The sequence below is a fragment of the Planococcus citri genome, chromosome 1 (genome assembly GCF_950023065.1).
Source record: "Planococcus citri chromosome 1, ihPlaCitr1.1, whole genome shotgun sequence".
NCBI lineage: Eukaryota > Metazoa > Arthropoda > Insecta > Hemiptera > Pseudococcidae > Planococcus > Planococcus citri.
The window spans coordinates 100210-117985 of NC_088677.1; the positions used below are offsets into that span (position 1 = coordinate 100210).

The following is a 17776-nucleotide window of genomic DNA, read 5'->3' on the forward strand; positions in this document are numbered from 1 at the left end:
TCAGAATCGAAAGTCCAGATCAATAAATTGAAGCAAATTCTGATTATATGTAATTTCGAGTAGATGAATGTATTTTGAATTCAACAATGATGAATTATTTCTACTAATCTACTCATCAATGTTGTTGGCATTTTAATACGCATAGATATCAATTTGTTATGTAAGTTTAACTATGAATGTTATTGTTAGAGATGTGCACTTTTCAGAAAAGTAATTTTGGTGAAATGAAAAGTGAAAAGTTCATTGAAAAGTGTGAAAAGTAAATCGTGTGCGTATCATTATTTCGAAGAATAGTGTTGTTTGGTGCAATGGTTATAAAAAGAACAACATGATAGAAGCTGATAACGAACGTACAGTTCGAGCGTTCTCTGTAATGAAATTCTTCATAAAAAGAAATCGCTAGTTGACTGGTGAATCGTTAAGATGGTGTTTGAGTTCTGTTATTTTAGCGAACGAATTATGAACTACGTATCTATGTACTTAGAAAACGAAACAAAACTCATTTTTCTTTCCATCCATCTCTTGTAAAGTAAAATTAAAAAGAAAATCAAATGAAAATAATAAATATTTTTTTATTGGCTAAAAATAAATAATATCACACGAATGGATTTTGAAAACTGTACGTCGTTTACTTCTTGAGCAACGAATTATACTCTTGACTCTTTTCTTATACAGGGTGTTAAATAAATCGTGGGCAATAATTTCACAATAGATACAACTCGAGTAGACGAACAAAAAACGTTATTATGATAAGTTGCCTATCTTGTAAAATGAAGGCGCTACGTGCTCCGCAAAACTGGAAATTTACCAATTTTAAAAAATTCATCAAAAATAAGAAAACGTTTGAATCATTTAAGTGATGCCCCTAACCCATAGTACTCGGGTGGGCGAACAAAAAAAGTTATTATGACCAATTGCCTATAATCGGCCATAATAACTTGTTTTGTTCATCCACTCGAGTACTATGGGTTAAGGGCATCATTTGAATGATTCACACATTTTCTTACCATCTGCGTATTGGAGAAATTACTCCATTTTTGAACTAAAATTCACCAATTTTGAAAAATTAATCAAAAATAAGAAGATATTTGAATCATTCAAGTGATGCCCCTTACCCATAGTACTCGAGTGGACGAACAAAAAAAGTTATTATGACCAATTGCCTATCTTCAAAATTGAAGGGGCAAGCACAGTTTCAAAATTCAAATTTGGGGCACTCGAACTTTGGAAATTTTGAATCGGGTTCGCCCCTTCAATTTTGAAGATAGGCAATTGGTCATAATAACTTTCTCGTCGCTAATATTACCCCAATAATCGTCGTCAATTTTTACTGGTTGTGGTTTTGGGGCAGGCTTCGACGATGGTTCGATATTCGGTATTTCGAGATCGTCATCATCACCGGAAGGAAATTCGACTCGATCATTGGCAGGATTTCTATCGTCTTCGAAATCAGTCAGATCTTCGTCTTCGGCATTATTCGAATCAACGTTGGTACCTACCTATTGCTATGTAGATTCGGTCGGAAAGAAGGAGCGTAGGTTGTAGATCTTCCTGCAGGGATAGATTCGTTTTCGAAATCTGTCAGGTAATCGTCATCGTAGAAGTTGGCACCCTATCTTGTTGAACTTTCAAAAAATATTTAAACCAATTTGCTTTTGCTCCAGAAATTCAAATAGGTTCTAAAATTTCAAAGCCCTCCAAAAAAAAACTTCTCGCTTAAAACAACGTTATCTGAAATATTGTTTTTTCACTCATCCAAAATACAAATTTGCAAAAGTTTTTGCCCTCGCATCGATAGAGCCTGTATATTTTTTTCTTTTTGAAAATTGAAACTTCTAAAAAAAATCATTACAGCTTCCAAAAAATTGAAAAGAATAATAAGAATTTTTGAACGTAAAAAATACATTTTTATTATCGCTTATTTTACTTTGAAAATTTACCACTTTATTCCATGTAATCGGTAATGTCTCCTACTTCCCCATCTCCTCATGTGATGGATTCGCTATTCCATTTTCGCAAAAAACGACAAATATTGGCCTAGTCGACAAACGACTAATCAATTTCGCCTGTTACAAGGTGGCCTCATCTGTCAAACTCGAAAAATGATGTTCAGCTCGCGAATACGGCCTTCGATGATAATTTCTATTCAAAGACATTTGATAGATTGATAACACTACTGACTACTGTATGAGTTAGATGATGTTCCTATGGAAATAAGTTAACACTTAAATAAGAATACATACGATAGGTTTTAAAAAACTGTATCAACAAAATTATTTATTCATTTTTTCTTTCAACACCCGAAAAAACATCTCGAATGCACGATGCAGGGATGGAAACCAGTACCTTACCGCTGGTTTTGGTAAAATTTGTACCATTACTGAAATACGGGTACAGCTTGTTTTTCACGATTTCGAGTAAAAAAAATGAAATTTTAAGAAACGTCAGGACATGTTATAAGTAAAATGACCTCTCTACTTACGATATATGTAGCATATTCAAAAAAACCTACTCCTCGTCTCTCACATTACCAAAAATACATCAATTTTTCTGTTTAATAAAGCCAACATTGAAAAATTGTTGCGTATTTGATCGGTCCTCTGATTTTACACCTTTTTTTTTTTTTTTTTTTTTTTTGCAAGTTTCCCTCAATAACCCAGTAGAAGTAATGTGACAATAATTTTACAGGGGAGGGGACTTTGCCACAGATGAGCTTTATAGGTATCTAAAAATTTAAATGACGTGCGACTCGTCTTTTCTTTGTGTTATAATTGTGCCGATTTTGAAAGTCTGTTTACTTTTTTGATCCAATTCCTATTTTCTCCTTCCCATTACCCAAACCAAATACAATCAAAATTACATATAAAAACTGTAGAATTTCTATTATTTTTCAGGCTGCAGCGCATTCTTAGCGTTTTGCTAAAATTTCAAGTCTGTTTCTGCAAAAAATCTCACCTTCTGTCAAAATTTTCCAATAGTCTCGTTTCTTGCTTAAAATTGTTACTTACTTTTGTATCGTGTAGGTATGCAAAAAAATTCCAGAAAAGTATATGTTTATTTTTTTCAACCCACTTTTTTCTCTGAAAAAATGCCAAAAATTTCAGTTGTTAACCAAAAAAAATCCCGAATAATTGCTAATTCTGTTTTTTTTTTTTGCGAAAAATTCTAAAAAGTTCCAAAGTTAGTGTACTTGTTTTTAAAGAATTATCCAAAAGTCTTGCTTATTATTGCCAACGTTTCAACTTTTCAACAACTGAAAGGTCCAGCTTTTCTGCCAAACATTGCCAAAAATGGCAAATAAAACAAGTCTATAACTTGTCGGGAAAAAAATGTGATCAAATGTAATTTCTTTGCAAATAATTCCAAAAATTGACAAGTTCAGCTAAAATGATTAGATTTTGGCTTTTTAATTTTTTTTTCCAACAATTAACCAAAAGCCTCGCTTAAATATAACTATTTGGTAGAAATTGCCAAAAAATATCATTTCTTGCCAATAATTATTCCTAAAAACTCCCGCTTTTGGCAGAAATTATGAAATTCCTTTTCGCCAAAAATGGTGAAAAATTTTCACTTTGTAAATTTTTTCAAAAAATACAATTACCTAGGTTATTTTTATCGCAAAAATTGAAATGATCAGGGATCTTCTTTTCAAAAATTGTCCGGAAATCTCTTCTTTTTGTTTTACTACGTAGGAATTACCAGAAAACAAACACTACCTATTCTTTTCATTAAAATAAAAAATAAAATTGTCCTTCTCATGATTTGGCCATTTTTTTTTGTCAACAGTTGAAATTGAAATTGAAAATTGAAAAAGTTTATTTTGTTGCCATAAATTGTTTTAAAAAACTAGAAAGTTCAAAGTTTTCATGAAAAAGTTTCATAATGGTTCAACTTTTTAAAAATAAAGCACTTTCTGATTTTTTTAAAAATTTTCTACATTTAAAAATAATGCAGATGTGTTTAAAAATCATAAAATAGAAGTTTTCCTGAATTGAAACTGGATTATACCAATATTGTACCAGTATTATACTGGTATTCAAGTCCCATACCACTGGAATACCAGTACAGATCCAATCCCGCATTTTACATTGGTACAGTGCCAATACCTGTACCAGTGCCAACCTTTTTATTCAGTATAGTACCAGTACCAGTACCAGTACCAGTAGTACCAGTACCGCTATCATAATAGTCTCCATCCCTGCTGTAGTATAGATGGCTATAATCTTGGAAGTCTTCGTCTACTTGAACAAAATTGAAGTAGATTGCGTTACTTGAATTCAGATTCGGTGTGTTGTTGGAACTTTTGAATCTGGTTTCAAGTAACTTATGAATTTTCCGTATATGAATTAGACGTACGTTTTCGCGTTCTTTTTCTTAATTTTTGATTTATGTTATTATGTATTTTTTGATGTGATATTGTTTCATTATTATAATGATTTGAGCTTGATTTGACTTTCGAGATTTATTTCGCGAATTATTGATTTATTACCTGGTGCTGACTTCATCGAGATGGCTGAGTAGAAGCCTAGCAACGGAGTTGCCGGTAATGGCAATTCTGCCATGATGTGGTGAGTGAGTGTTAGGTAAAATGTCCCTTTACGATATACCTTGATTATGAGGTTTTAGGCTTAGTGATGTACAAATGAAATAGCCGAATTTGGCTTAGTTGTTTTATTTATATTGATATGGTTCGATTATGAATCTCGATATAGGACTTCGGTCAACTGTGTAATTTTCCAAATTGAAATATCTCGATTCATGAGATTAATTTTCTGACCTACATTCACAATGGTGAAGTAATCGAATCAAATGTGTTTGAATTTGATCTATCTTTGAATTCTAAAATCATATCGAGATGTCATCTCGATACCTTCTTGGCTTTTCTAAATTTATTGTGTAGAAGATACTTTTATTTTTCTTATGGTAATGGAAGCTGATTTAATGAAGGTTATGTGGTGTAAATAGGTTTTATTTCTCCATCCTACATCTTTCCTACTTCCCAATGCTCGTAATATTCCATTTCCTATTTATCTTCTTCCAATACCTATCTTCATCCTACCCATTAACTCGACCCGTTAATTCCTTGTTACAAAACTTCTTTAAATAAAATTTATTTCTATACCACACTGCATCCTACTCATTTGTACATAGTGTACATACATAGTATGTACAAAAATAAAATTGAATGTACGTCTACGTACTACCACCTGAGGCAACACAACCCACAAACAAACAGGTTTGGGCCATGAGTGTGGGCTTCAAAAATTTGCAAATTGACAAATTGGCGATTTTCACGATAAACCCGAATAAAAGTCAGTACTGTTGAGACCGTATGATGACGGAAGATTATGTTCTCGAGCCTTGTTATTATTGGAAGCCATCTTGTCAGTAATATGGATGTCTTCGAAATATTCCACATTCCAGAAGCGTACTTTGTTATTGATGGATGCGGATGCCAGTAAAGTACCATCTGCGTTTATATCGATGCATTCAACTGTGCCACCATGCTGACCGACGATACCAACATGCCTCATTGGGAATAAATTTGTTGCTCTGAAAAAGGGGCAAACCGCATAAAATTGTATTACTTAGTTAACTCAAACTGAATACACATATGTACTTATCTTGTATACATGTATAGTGATAGGTGATAGCTACTCTATACAGCCTTCTCTATCTAGTATCTATCTACCATAGCCTCCATATTGTAGGCAGCCCTGGATTTAGGCATGTGCAGAGTGGGCAATAGCCAGGGTGGCAAAATTTTCAATTTTTTCCACTACTTTTTAAATTTAAAATGTAGGTAAGTATTATGACGATTGACAAAAAAAATTAAGGTTGTCAGTTGGATAAAAAATACATATTTGAATTTTCTCTGAAGCAAAATCTGGAAAATGGTTGTTTAAAATATGAAAAATTTAAATGAATTTTGAATAATTTAGAATTTTGGTCTTGTTTTACTTTTTTTTTCAGTTTTTATTTTTTATAAAACCAAAAATATGCTGCGAAAATATTTTTCATTTTGGGGTGGGGAGGGGCGGCACAAATTCACTCAATTTACTGCCCATGGGAGACAAACCCCTAAATCCGCCTCTGATTGCAGCAGCAGCACAGGCACACAGTCAGCTGATTTGACAGCTACCCTTAATCATGATATGTTGGCTAAAAAATGTGGCAAGTAGTTGAAACAGGAAAATGGTCATTGTCACCTTAATAAGCCATCATCCATGCCAGTAACAACAATATTCTCGGTAACTGGTATCATACAGTTGATGGCGTGCTTCTTGTCATCCACGCCTGGAAATTCGTCGTTCCAAGATGAAAACTGGCCCCAACTGTACAGCAGCAGAGCACCAGTTGTCGTACCCACTGCCAATTTAGTGTCGGAGCAAAATGAATCGCTACAAGTTAATTCCGCATCATATGGCTGAGACTGGGACACAAAAAAAAGTAATAACATATGTATGTCTATGTATGTATGTATGTATGTATGTATGTATGTACAAGTAAGTACAAGTGTGAGCTGTAAGATTACCCAAACCTAGACCTACATTTAGACTACTATACTCAGTACTCACCTTGTTGGCAAGTTTTCTACTGTTGGTATTAATGACACTGACCACTCCATCTCCGGCTGTACACACTAGAGTGCTGGCTTCATCCAAGCACTTTAATGAACTCACATAGTCGGCACCAACTTTCAATGAAAATACTTGCTCTCTTCCGCGTTTATCCCACACTGTGCGGTATGGGCAAAATGCAAAGTGCATACTAATACTTGTACAATGTACATTGTATCATACTTATGTACATTACAGCTACGAGTACATACGCAAATACTCACATTTCACATGTCCTTCGTCATCGCCAGTTGAAAATAAATTATTATTTATCACCAGTAAGGAATAAATTGGATGACTGAAATTTCAAAGTTGCGTCAGATTAATTGGAAAAATCAAATTACTGTGTGGAGTACAAAGTTTACTAGGTACATACCTACTACATACATATACACATAGGTATCTACTTGTACCCAGCCATAGGCAGTACTAGACTAGAGGGCTAGGCAGTAGGCCAAAAGCACTCACCTATGAGCATTATCAAAAACGTTCTTAAATTTTCCAGAATTTGTGTCAGCCACTATAATACATTTATCATCGGAAATGGAGTATATAGATTCTCCTTGGTCGTCAAACTCGATGCGTCTGCAGCTGCCCATATGAGCCGAGTACTTTAAAGCGACTCGAGTGTTTTCAATATCGTAACTGTACCTACATATAATCCCATCCAATAGATACGCATACATTGGTAATTGATATAACTCGTTATATGTATTGTATGCGAGTAAAGCAACACTAGAATGCTACAATCTACGAATCTAGCACCAGCAACCTGCACATTTCAATGCGGTGTCGTGAAAATGTTATTTTATTGAAAACAGGTAACAAAATGGAACAATATTTTTTAGGTTTAACGCAATTTGAAACATAACGTGAAACGAAAACTTTGAATGTTACGATGGAATGGAATTTACCAAATTTTTTTATTATTACATTTCATTTTTCTTCAAATGCCAGAAATAGTTATCTAAAAATTACTAAAATGCGGGAAAAATGGGTTTTGAACTTTGAGAATACTCGTTATTGAAAGGGATATACGAGCAATTTTCCGCATATTTTCCGCGTTTTCAATGGTTTTAACGTTGCTTTTTTCTTCTAACTTGTATTAAAATCACTGAAAATTGTTCAATTTGAGGAAAATGAAAAATGATAAGTAAATAACGAAAGATAAGGTTAAACTAAATGAAAACGTCATTTTTAGTAACCAAACAAACCGTAACTCGATACAAACTCAATTTTTCCCAAAACTTAAACCAAAAAGAAAATGAAAGGATTTCGTCTTCGCAACACCGCATAAGAAGTGCAAAGATAGGTAAGTATCGTATTTTTTAAAAATTTGCTACTCACAAATATACATCACCTACGGCAGTTGCAACAGCGATTATATCGCGAGTTGGAGAAAACGATATGTCTGTTACTACATCGTCATTCAGGATATCGGGTGGTTGCAATTTTCTCGAAATGGCGCCATTTTTCAGCATCGATAAAATATCATCCGATGAACTTTCCGCTTTCGTTCGCGTTTCTCGCCCAAGTCGAAGCGATTCGACACTGTCTGTTTCAGATTCGGCATTAGCATCGGCATCCTCATCCGCGTTGTTATCGTTGTCATTGTCTGGTCGCAATGGCAACGATGGTGAGTAATCAGAATCAGAATCGGATTCCGAATCCGCATCCGAATCAGAGTAATCATCGTTGCTCGATTCCACCGCGGCTTCGGCTTCCGGTTCTGGTTCCGGAACATTATTGCCAGCGACGTGTCCGATCATCGCTACTCCATCATCGTCGTCTAACAGTTGGTTTTGAACGTCATCCACCTCGTCGTCTTCATCTTCTCTTCTGAAGGATGTCTTTCCCATGCCCATTATCGATCTGGTAAAAACACGACTGTTTGTTAAATTTGGTTAAAGGTGCAAATGAACTCGCAAGACTCATACCCGCCGCACATATGTAAGCAGGTGTCAGAGTGTCAGGTGTGGTGTATCCAAGTACAATCTATAAGCTGTGTTCTGTTCGCTGCTCGGAGCAACTCCGAGCAGAAATTTGACTTTACCTATACGTATAGCATCTCGTTTTTTTTTAGCTCTCACATCGAATAAACTAGAAAAATTGTGATTTTTGTTATCAGGAAACGACAAAGTTACTCCTTTTACACTTCCTTTTCAGGTAGTGTACCTAAATTGTAACGAGAGCAGAAAAACAAAAAAGGAGCAAAAAATTTCAGTTGGGAGCTGCTCCGAGCAGCGAATAGAACAGAGCTCTATTATACATATTTCGTAGAATCATTTCATACATGTACACGATATATATGATATGATATGATGTGTACGAGGTAAGTACCTATTCTCAACGAAAAACTATTCAAAATACTCCGACACCCACATCAACACTGTACTGTACTCGGCAGTCAGCTGGACTGCTGCTTATTGCTAGGTACTTACATTTTCATACGCTTACACAGTTTACAGCTTGCAATTCGAATTCGGTACGATGATTACAATTTACAAAACAAACACAGTGACGGCCAGCGCCAGCTCTTTCGCCATTCCATCGCGATGGCAACAATCGAACAAATTGGAACTTTCAAATTCACATCGAGACCTACAGCGAGAACAAGATTCTTGTCTATCTGCAACAGAAAATTGAACGTTGCGCGATTGCGATTACGATTACGATTAATTGACGGATGTTCGAAATTTATTGTATCTGGATTCAACTGGGGTTTTGTGGGAAAATTATATTTTCACTTACTTATTTTAATTCAACAACAAGACAGCCTTTCACTGAAGATTGAAAATTGAACAACTTATTACTGATTATCAGCAGAATGTGTCATTTGTGTAACTTGTAATCTCTTCATCAGGATTCAGGATTCAGTTTCAGGATGGGAAAAAAACGAAAAGATAAAGAATTCCGTGATAAACTGATAAAGCTCATTGGGCACTTGGGTGACTTGGGCAGTATCAAATTTGCTGCGGGTAGCAGTACCGCATCGGCAGCGCAGCGGTCGGCTTCCTCCTCCTCGTTCCACCTGACTTTTTGTTCCGGTCGAAGCGTGACGCGTGTCGCGTGATTCACAGTTCGTACCGTAACAACCATGATGAACTCATCCTTGTCCGTAACAGTACCTAGCCGATCACTCTCAGTCCGTAACTTTTTGCAGTTTGCTCGTTTAGAGTTTCGGTTTCGGTTTTCCATTTTGAACCTTCCTTTATTTTATTTTATTCCCCCGCAAGTGGAAGTGGTGCCATGACTGACATGTCACGCGATAAAAAATAAAATAATAGCGAATGGAACTAGGAACGAATGAAAATGAATGAAAGAACGTTTTCACAGCAGTTTGTTTTCATCTTTTCAAATCAAATATCAAAATTTCAACCAACTCTACTTGGTTGAAGAAATGGAAAATGAAGATGTAGGTAGAGGTACTGAGGTACAAAGGTTTATAATCAATTGTTTTCTTTTTAAAAGTTTTCACTATTCAACATTAGATAATATGAGGAGGTTGGTTACAAAGTTAGACAAACGCCAGATCTACAAAAATCGAGTTAGATATTGATTCTTATAGGATTTTTAACGCCCTTTTCATTGCCGAGGTCTGTTATTTTCAATATAGTACATAAAAGGGTAAAAAACGCGCTCAAAGTTTTGCCTTAGTTTCAAACACAGACATGTGCAAATTGTCTTAGTTTCAAAAACAGACATATCCAGGATATGTCTGTTTTTGAAACTAAGATGATGGGATATGTCTCATTTTGAAACTAAGATAATGTTCACATGTCCGTGTTTGAAACTAAGGCGCAACTTTGATCGCGTTTTTCGACCTTTTATGTACTATTTTGAAACTAGGGGACCACAGAAATGGAAAGAGGGTTAAAAATCCTATACGTATACAAACCCAACTGATCTAGACAGCTTCAATTTCAAATTATCTTCATCTTAGTTTCAAAATCAGACAAGTGCATTTTCAGGTTCTTTTTATTAGTGGTGGGGGGTGATGGTGGAAGGATATTTTTTGTATTTTTGTTACTGAGTATCATCACTACAATTTGTCAAAAATCCCCCACCTTTACAATGCTGTATATTTTTGTAACAAAAAACATAGATTTTCTCAAAATCAACCCTGTGGCGTTTGTCTAACTTTGTAACCAAGCTCCTCATATGTTTCTCAAATTTATCATCATTTTATTCGAGTGCTTAAAGGTTTTCCTTTCCTATTCGTACCTAATTTTTACTTTTTTCGTCGCTTTTTTTAATTTTTTTTTTTTTTTTAATATTAAAAAAATGAAGTTTGAAGTTCATTATTTGCAGATAGGTATAACAGTTTTAAAAAGACATCTTCGAAGTAGGTAGTAGGTACTCGACTCAGTTACTCGTATCATTCATTTTAAAAATCTTTTTGTTTTTTTAAAACACTCTCTGGTTAAAATCGAAGCAGATACATAATTCATATATGTAACCAGACCCGATCAAACTTCATATTCGGGAGTGTGTTCGGAACAAAGTTCAGAAAGTTTCAATTTAACCAGTTTTTCTCGAAGGACACCGTTAATTTTTTTCTGCGAGTAACGAACGCTAATTCTTTTCATCAATTTTTTAATGAAAATTTTTTTATAAACGCACTTGGAGGAAATGAAAAACGAGTGCTTGCAGTTGCAGTTGCACAAACAGTTGGTAAATAGATAAAAACGAAAACGAATTTGAAAAAATTCAACGCGGAGGACTTACGAAGACTGGCGTTGGAATATTTCAAAATTGAAAAAATTGATTCGAAAATTTCGAAATGTATACATAGGTACCTACTTATTCCATTTCCCAACTGCAACTTACCAAGTTGAAAACCAACGAAAACGAAAACGAAAACGAAAATGCGAACGCGAATAATTACATACCGCACCACTTCCGCCTTTCGGAAAATAAAATAAGGTCTGGTAAACGCTACCTCTGGCGGTTTCGTGACCCGAATTAATGTCTGGTATTTTTCATTTCTTCATTCTTCGACCGCGATTTTTCCTTTTTCCCTCGATTTTCTGCTCGCTCGCTCGCTCCCTCCTAGCTCCCTCGTTGGCTTCTATTTTTACGAATTTCGTTCGAGTTAGAAGTTTTGCTTTCCTCCTGTTTGCCGCGGACCACAAATCGCATGCTCGACGCTCGACGGCCGACACTAATAAATGGCATTTACGTAGGTACACAGTCGAATCGCTACTGCAACTACAACTGCACTTTTGCTACCTATAGATTAAACCGTATGGAACAAGTCGATGCGAGCTTTACGCTTTACAAACAGACCAGACCAGGCACTCAGGCAGTTCGTCACCAAACTCCGAACTGATGGTGAAAGTTTACATTATTTCGAATGAAATAAAACTACGGCATGTGCACAGGCACAGGCACAGGCACAGGCCTACGCCTAAGTAGAGTAAGTACAGTACACTGTACCGTACCATGCCATGTACAGTATCATCTGCACCATTCTTCTAATTCTAAATCTAAAATCAGAATAAAGAAGCACCTGTGACCTATGCAGGTAGGACGTACCACGTACCTAGGAACATTTTCATTAATTTCTTTATTACTCGAATCATTAAAATTGTGTGATCGGTACTACGTACCTATATTTACTTGTTACTTATGTTGTATTGGTTTCGCTCTAGCAAGTAGAGTAGCAAGTCGCAGTATGGCTTTGGCAAGTAGAAGTAGTACCTACCGATGTGGGCGATATGTATATGTATTCCATTTCGATCCGGAATCCGGATAGGTCTTTCATTGTGGAGTGAGCCAGTGCCAGTGCCAGTGCCAGTGCCATGACATGAGTACCTACATCCAACCAATGTGTTACATACGATGTACGGCCAAGTGTACCGTATAGGCAATAGGCTGTAGGTAGGTACATAGGTTAAGCCGCAAACCTTCATCAATGTCGATGATGATAACAACATTTTATTATTACGATAATATTTTTCATTTGTTTGTACGTACTACGTACCTACGTACGAGTATTAGCATTAGATGTACTCGTATACATATGTGTACGTATTTCCATTTCCCATTCCCACACTCGATTATAGTCTGTACTCTGTAGTCTGTGTCTATGTTTATCTTTATCATATACTCGTATTATCTACTAGTTCACAAGTTAGGTACATACATAAACAAACCTTTACCTTTCGAAAACATTATTTTCATTTTATCACATCAGTGCCGAAATTACCGACCGATGATAAAAAATAATACATAGTAACATCGTATGGTTCTCGCTCTCGCTCAATTCTCGTCTCGTTTGTACGTATTACTATGACTATAACATATCTACGCGTAGTATCTAATCTATTTCTATAAATTGAACGATGTCGAACGACTTACTGTTGGTATTTTTTGTTAATATACCTACGTACAATTCTTACATACGGTACCTAATTCGCTAGTTTGTTAACTTTACCGCCGTAGCCGTAGCCGTACACTTAATTTGTTGTTATTGAACAGTACGAGCTAGTAGAATAAGTTTGCAAGTTTTGCGAAAATGCATATATCGCGCATTCGAGTACTTAACTATGTACGTCTACGACTCTACGTGTATGTGTAGACGAGTGCGAGTGCGTTATCGTTATCGTTATCGTTATCGAGTGTATTTCGGTTTCAATGTGCAGGGTATTCTGCAGATCAGGAATGGAGGACGGTTGCTAACAAAAATTTACTCATCGGCTACGATACTGGGCTAGTCACTATATACCTAATTATGCCAATGGCCATATTATGCGAGCGCGCGGAAATGTTTTGCCAAGAATCTCGAATTTGCGCGAATGGGGTCAGCATCTGCATCTGCATCTGCATCGGCATCGGCGGCGACGTATTATTTTGACTGCGATTACGACGAGTAACTTTCCATCGAACTCAGCCTACGTAGCCTAAAAATGCGAAAAAGAAGATTTCATTACTAACGGTTAACACCTGTCACACGAAAGGCTAGAGGAACGCCGCGCCGCGCCGCGCCGTATCGAATCGATTGTAAATTTTCGCTTCAATATATTATGTACTTACGATGTCGCGTCGCGTCGGTGATTCGTTTCAAAATTTCCGTCCATAAAGTTGTCATCACCTACCTACCTATATACACATAATATACACCTACTTACTAAATCGCTTGTCGGCGGACAGATGAATTTGTTGTGTGGAGCCCTGAGCCCTGAGCCCTGAGCCCTGAGCAGTGAGCAGTGAGCAGACTCGGCGTCGGCGAAACGAGTGTCCTTTTCTTTGCATTGAAATCAGTCAGTCAACCGATATCCGATATCCGATATTAGGTGAGTGTTTGCGACTTGACCGTCGTACTCGTATTGTTTTGCATTAATTGTTGCGACGGCGGCGCGGCGCGGCGCGGCGGTGGCGGTGGCGGTGGCGCTACGCGCTAACGTAGGTGTATAGCTGATAAGCTCGCTATTTCGCTCAACTACCTATACCTATACTTACGTACTATGTGGGTAACTGGGTACCGGTCGCGGTACCTGTACCCGTGTAAATCATCGTTGTTCCGCAAAAACGTAGGTATTTTTGTGTTGACATTTTTGCAACATTGCGCATCATTTTTTGTCTGCGATAAATACGAGTATGTAGGTACGTAGTAGTGGGTAACGATAACCGATGCAAAAATAGGTACTTACTTATTCGGAATTTTTCGTGTTTTGAGATTTTATCGAAATGATTTCTTCGGCATCATTTTCAGATTCCTAGTATGTAGATGCTATAGGCTATAGGCACTAGGCAGTATGCGGAGAATGTGCACGGGCAAAAAATAATTGCTCGGAACTCGATCGCGTATTTCTACATGCATTTTGGGCAAGTTGGCTCGAGTATTTTTAAAAAAAGAACATTTACCTACGACCACGTAATACGTACCTACGATATGTAGGTAGTATGTACCCTATATTCGTAGGTACCTATAGCTACCTACGCGTATTTTTCGTCTACATTCGAGAACCTATGTGAAATAAATGTACTAATCAGAATGTTTCACGCTTTGAAATTTCATACAATTGTTTACATTTTGTATGTACGTCTACGTACTTAGCACTTACCTACTCGAGGATTATGAAGAAAAAAATTTGTACACATTACCATCATTCGAGTTTTCTTTAAATCGCTGAGATTTGGTAAATGTGATCAGGTATCCGTACATCGCGGGGTCTTGGTGATTGTCTGCTCACAAAGTAGATATAGGTCTAGTCTGAGTACCTACCCAGCTACCCACGAATCACGAAAGTTTGATATACATACGTATTTGTGGATTTTCAACATTTATACGACTCATCGTACCTACGTGGCGTTTTCATCAAATTTCAAAAAGAACCAACCAACCTACCTACCTACCTATAAATAACCACTAGCGAGCCAGGAGTGCGTAAAAATTGATTCGATGGTAGGTAATGTTTGTCCGAAACAGGATGGGTAGAGGCTAAATCCCCCTGCCCGCCCTACATACGCGCCACCGCGCCGCGCCGTGCGTAAGTTGAAAATTTTCCGAGTGATTTGCAACTCTAAACGAAGGTGTCCGCTGCATTATGTGAAAATCCTGCGACTTTTTTCCGTCACTCTGTCACCGTGTCGGCTGAGTCGAGTGTGAAACGGGGCGATCGAATCGACAATGTCAATTACTGGTAGGCGTTGACGATTGCGTGTCTCTGTCTGCGTATGAGATGAGTTTTTGTTGATTGTTGTACGAGTATGTAGTATGTACATGTACAAGTTGTACTCGTAGGTACTCGTAAGTAAGGTTAGGAGAGAAGAGTGCGAGTTACTCGTATTTTGGAAAAATTGACGTTACCATCGTCGAGTGATTGTGCGGTAGCGGCTTATTAGGTACCTAACGGTGCGAACGAATTTCAACTAACGTTGACGTTGACGCTGTTGCGTTGAGCGCATATGCTGAGTTATGGCTTATGCCCTTATGGCATTATGATGAGCGGTGCGCGCTTCCGTTTACAAACGCGAATTGTATCACTCGCAGTCGCAGTCAGGTTACACTTGCACGTCCACGAGTACGCGAGTACGCGAGTAGATGAAATGACTGGAAACAAAGTAGCCTTTCGAAACCGTTACGACTCAATTCAATGGATGGTGCCTTTGCGGGTATGCTTATGCAATTATGCAATTATGCATGCACCCAGCCACCTCATATACCTACTCGTATGTACCAATGTTCCGAAGTGGACCTGGTCAATTTCCTTTTCTTTTTGTTGTTTTTTTCGAAAAAATGTAATACGAGTACTTTTTGGTCAACGTTTAACCCCTCCTTCGCCGTCCGCGCCGCGTGCCTGATACCTGCCTACGAGTAGTTGAGTACGAGTATGAGTGTTTACGTAGGTACTCGTATGATCAGGCAGGCTCGAAAATGCGGCACGATACGACCAATCTAGCCGTCACCGAAAATCATTTTTCATTTCTACTCGTCTCTTACTTTGCATCGATATCACTCTGTACCTATACGAGTATCTACACACTACACACTACACACTACACACTACGCACGTGCTCGTGCTTTCGTGCTCGTGTAGGTACGACGACGAGTCGGTAAAGGTACCTACTCGTATGTTGTGACGTTGTCGCGCTATAGCCGAGAGTTGTGCATCGTGAGATCGTAATTCTTAATTCGTAACCCTATAATAAATGCCTATTCATGAGGCGAGGTAGCTGCTTCTTTTTTCTTCTTCTCGTTCGTCGTCTACGATGATGATCGTGTTAATTACATGGGTAGCTATAGCTAACCGTAACCAGATGCAGGGTTCGTGTAACAACTATACGAGTATAGTAATTGCTTACATACATACGCGCTACGCGCTACGCGCTGGCTGAAATATCGCTGAAAAACAAAACAAAGTATCTAAAAATAAACGGGCGTAAAAAAGTTTAGCGACATTTTTTCAGAATATGAGATGCCGATAGACTTGTACTCGTATTCGCCGAGTGAGGATGGCTACATGTATGCGAAGTGGTGACTGGTGAGGGCGACATACCTACTCGCGCGTATTTCTTTACCCTGCCTGCAGGTGGAAGGCCTACCTGTCGCGTCGGCGTCGGTACTTTTACGTGTACGTACGTCAGTCAGGGTTAGGTTGCTAATTTTTGGCGTTTTCCGTTTTGGATGTGGCTGGTGTACGCTGTACGCCGTACGCCGTACGCCGTACGGTAAGGTTATAGCCATAGGCGCAGGAATGGGAACAGGAAATGGTACTCGACTAAACTCGCGTATAATGCGGCGAGCGAGTAAGGAAGAGGCTGAGACGCGGACGGTGAGTCGTAAATTTGGCCGATCCCGATACTAACGTAAGATGCTACGTAAGTACAGTACCTACTCGTATATACTCGTATACGACTACGAGTAAGACGCTGAACTGAAATTATGCGCAAACGGCGCCGCTCCATCATCAAGTATTCATAACGTAGGGTGTTGGTTTGTCGTACTCGTAAATTAGTGGTTAAGAAGACACACGTAAGCGTAATATGCCACAGCCATTTTGCATCTCGTGTCAACCGATACCTCTCGAGCTGCGAGCTGCGAGCTGCGTGAAGGTGCCCCGCGCCCGGTCTCAGCACGCGGTCGCGGTCGCGGGCCGTGGCTCGAACCAGCTGAAAGCTGAAATTCTGTAAGAGTAAGCAGAGCGGGTGATAGGGTACCTACCTACCTACCTACCTACCTATCTATCTATCCGTTCATCCATCCATCCATCCATCTATCTATATCCGATAACTGCGTGTCTAAGCTGTCGAGGATTAAACGCGTTGCAGCCGGATATTTTATTACCGTTTGCGCGTGTTTCGCATATTTCTTCGTCACTTTATCGGCTACCTATACGCGGAATTGAAAAAAATTTTCACTCGGACGCACCAACCAACCAACCAACCAACCAACCTACATAATTAGATACATACGAGTACAATAGTTATCCGTCCGTCCGTCCGTCCGTCCGTCTGTCTGTCTGTCAAAGGTTGCGACTTGTCATCTATTTATCAAATTCGGCCATATGGCTGTATCGCGATCGCGGGGTACTTGTATGTTTGGATGAAAAAATTGTCGGGACGCGCCGCGCGCCGTGCCCGGTTCATTCGCCCGCATTAGGTACCAATTACGTCGTGATGCTTGTAGGGTAGCATCGAAGCGTTGGCAA

The 17776-nt window shown here is 38.2% G+C and overlaps 2 protein-coding genes across 2 annotated transcripts in view; one reads left to right on the forward strand and one right to left on the reverse strand.

The window, feature by feature from the left end:
• Positions 1-5095: 5095 nt before the first annotated feature.
• Positions 5096-9623, reverse strand: LOC135843370 (WD repeat-containing protein 55 homolog). The gene is made up of 8 exons (XM_065361240.1): positions 9372-9623; positions 9062-9249; positions 7968-8492; positions 7089-7271; positions 6845-6918; positions 6579-6739; positions 6210-6433; positions 5096-5553 (listed from the first exon to the last, which is right to left on the reverse strand). Exons 2-8 carry the CDS (start codon positions 9067-9069, stop codon positions 5292-5294), a joined length of 1437 nt encoding a protein of 478 aa, XP_065217312.1. The 5' UTR covers positions 9070-9249; positions 9372-9623; the 3' UTR covers positions 5096-5291.
• A 3131-nt stretch (positions 9624-12754) lies between these two features.
• LOC135843345 (uncharacterized) overlaps positions 12755-17776 on the forward strand; it is a 56141-nt gene continuing 51119 nt past the window's right edge. Inside the window, exon 1 of the mRNA XM_065361230.1 lies at positions 12755-13918. The gene's annotated coding sequence lies outside the window, so the exon portion shown is untranslated. The remainder of the gene's footprint in view (positions 13919-17776) is intronic.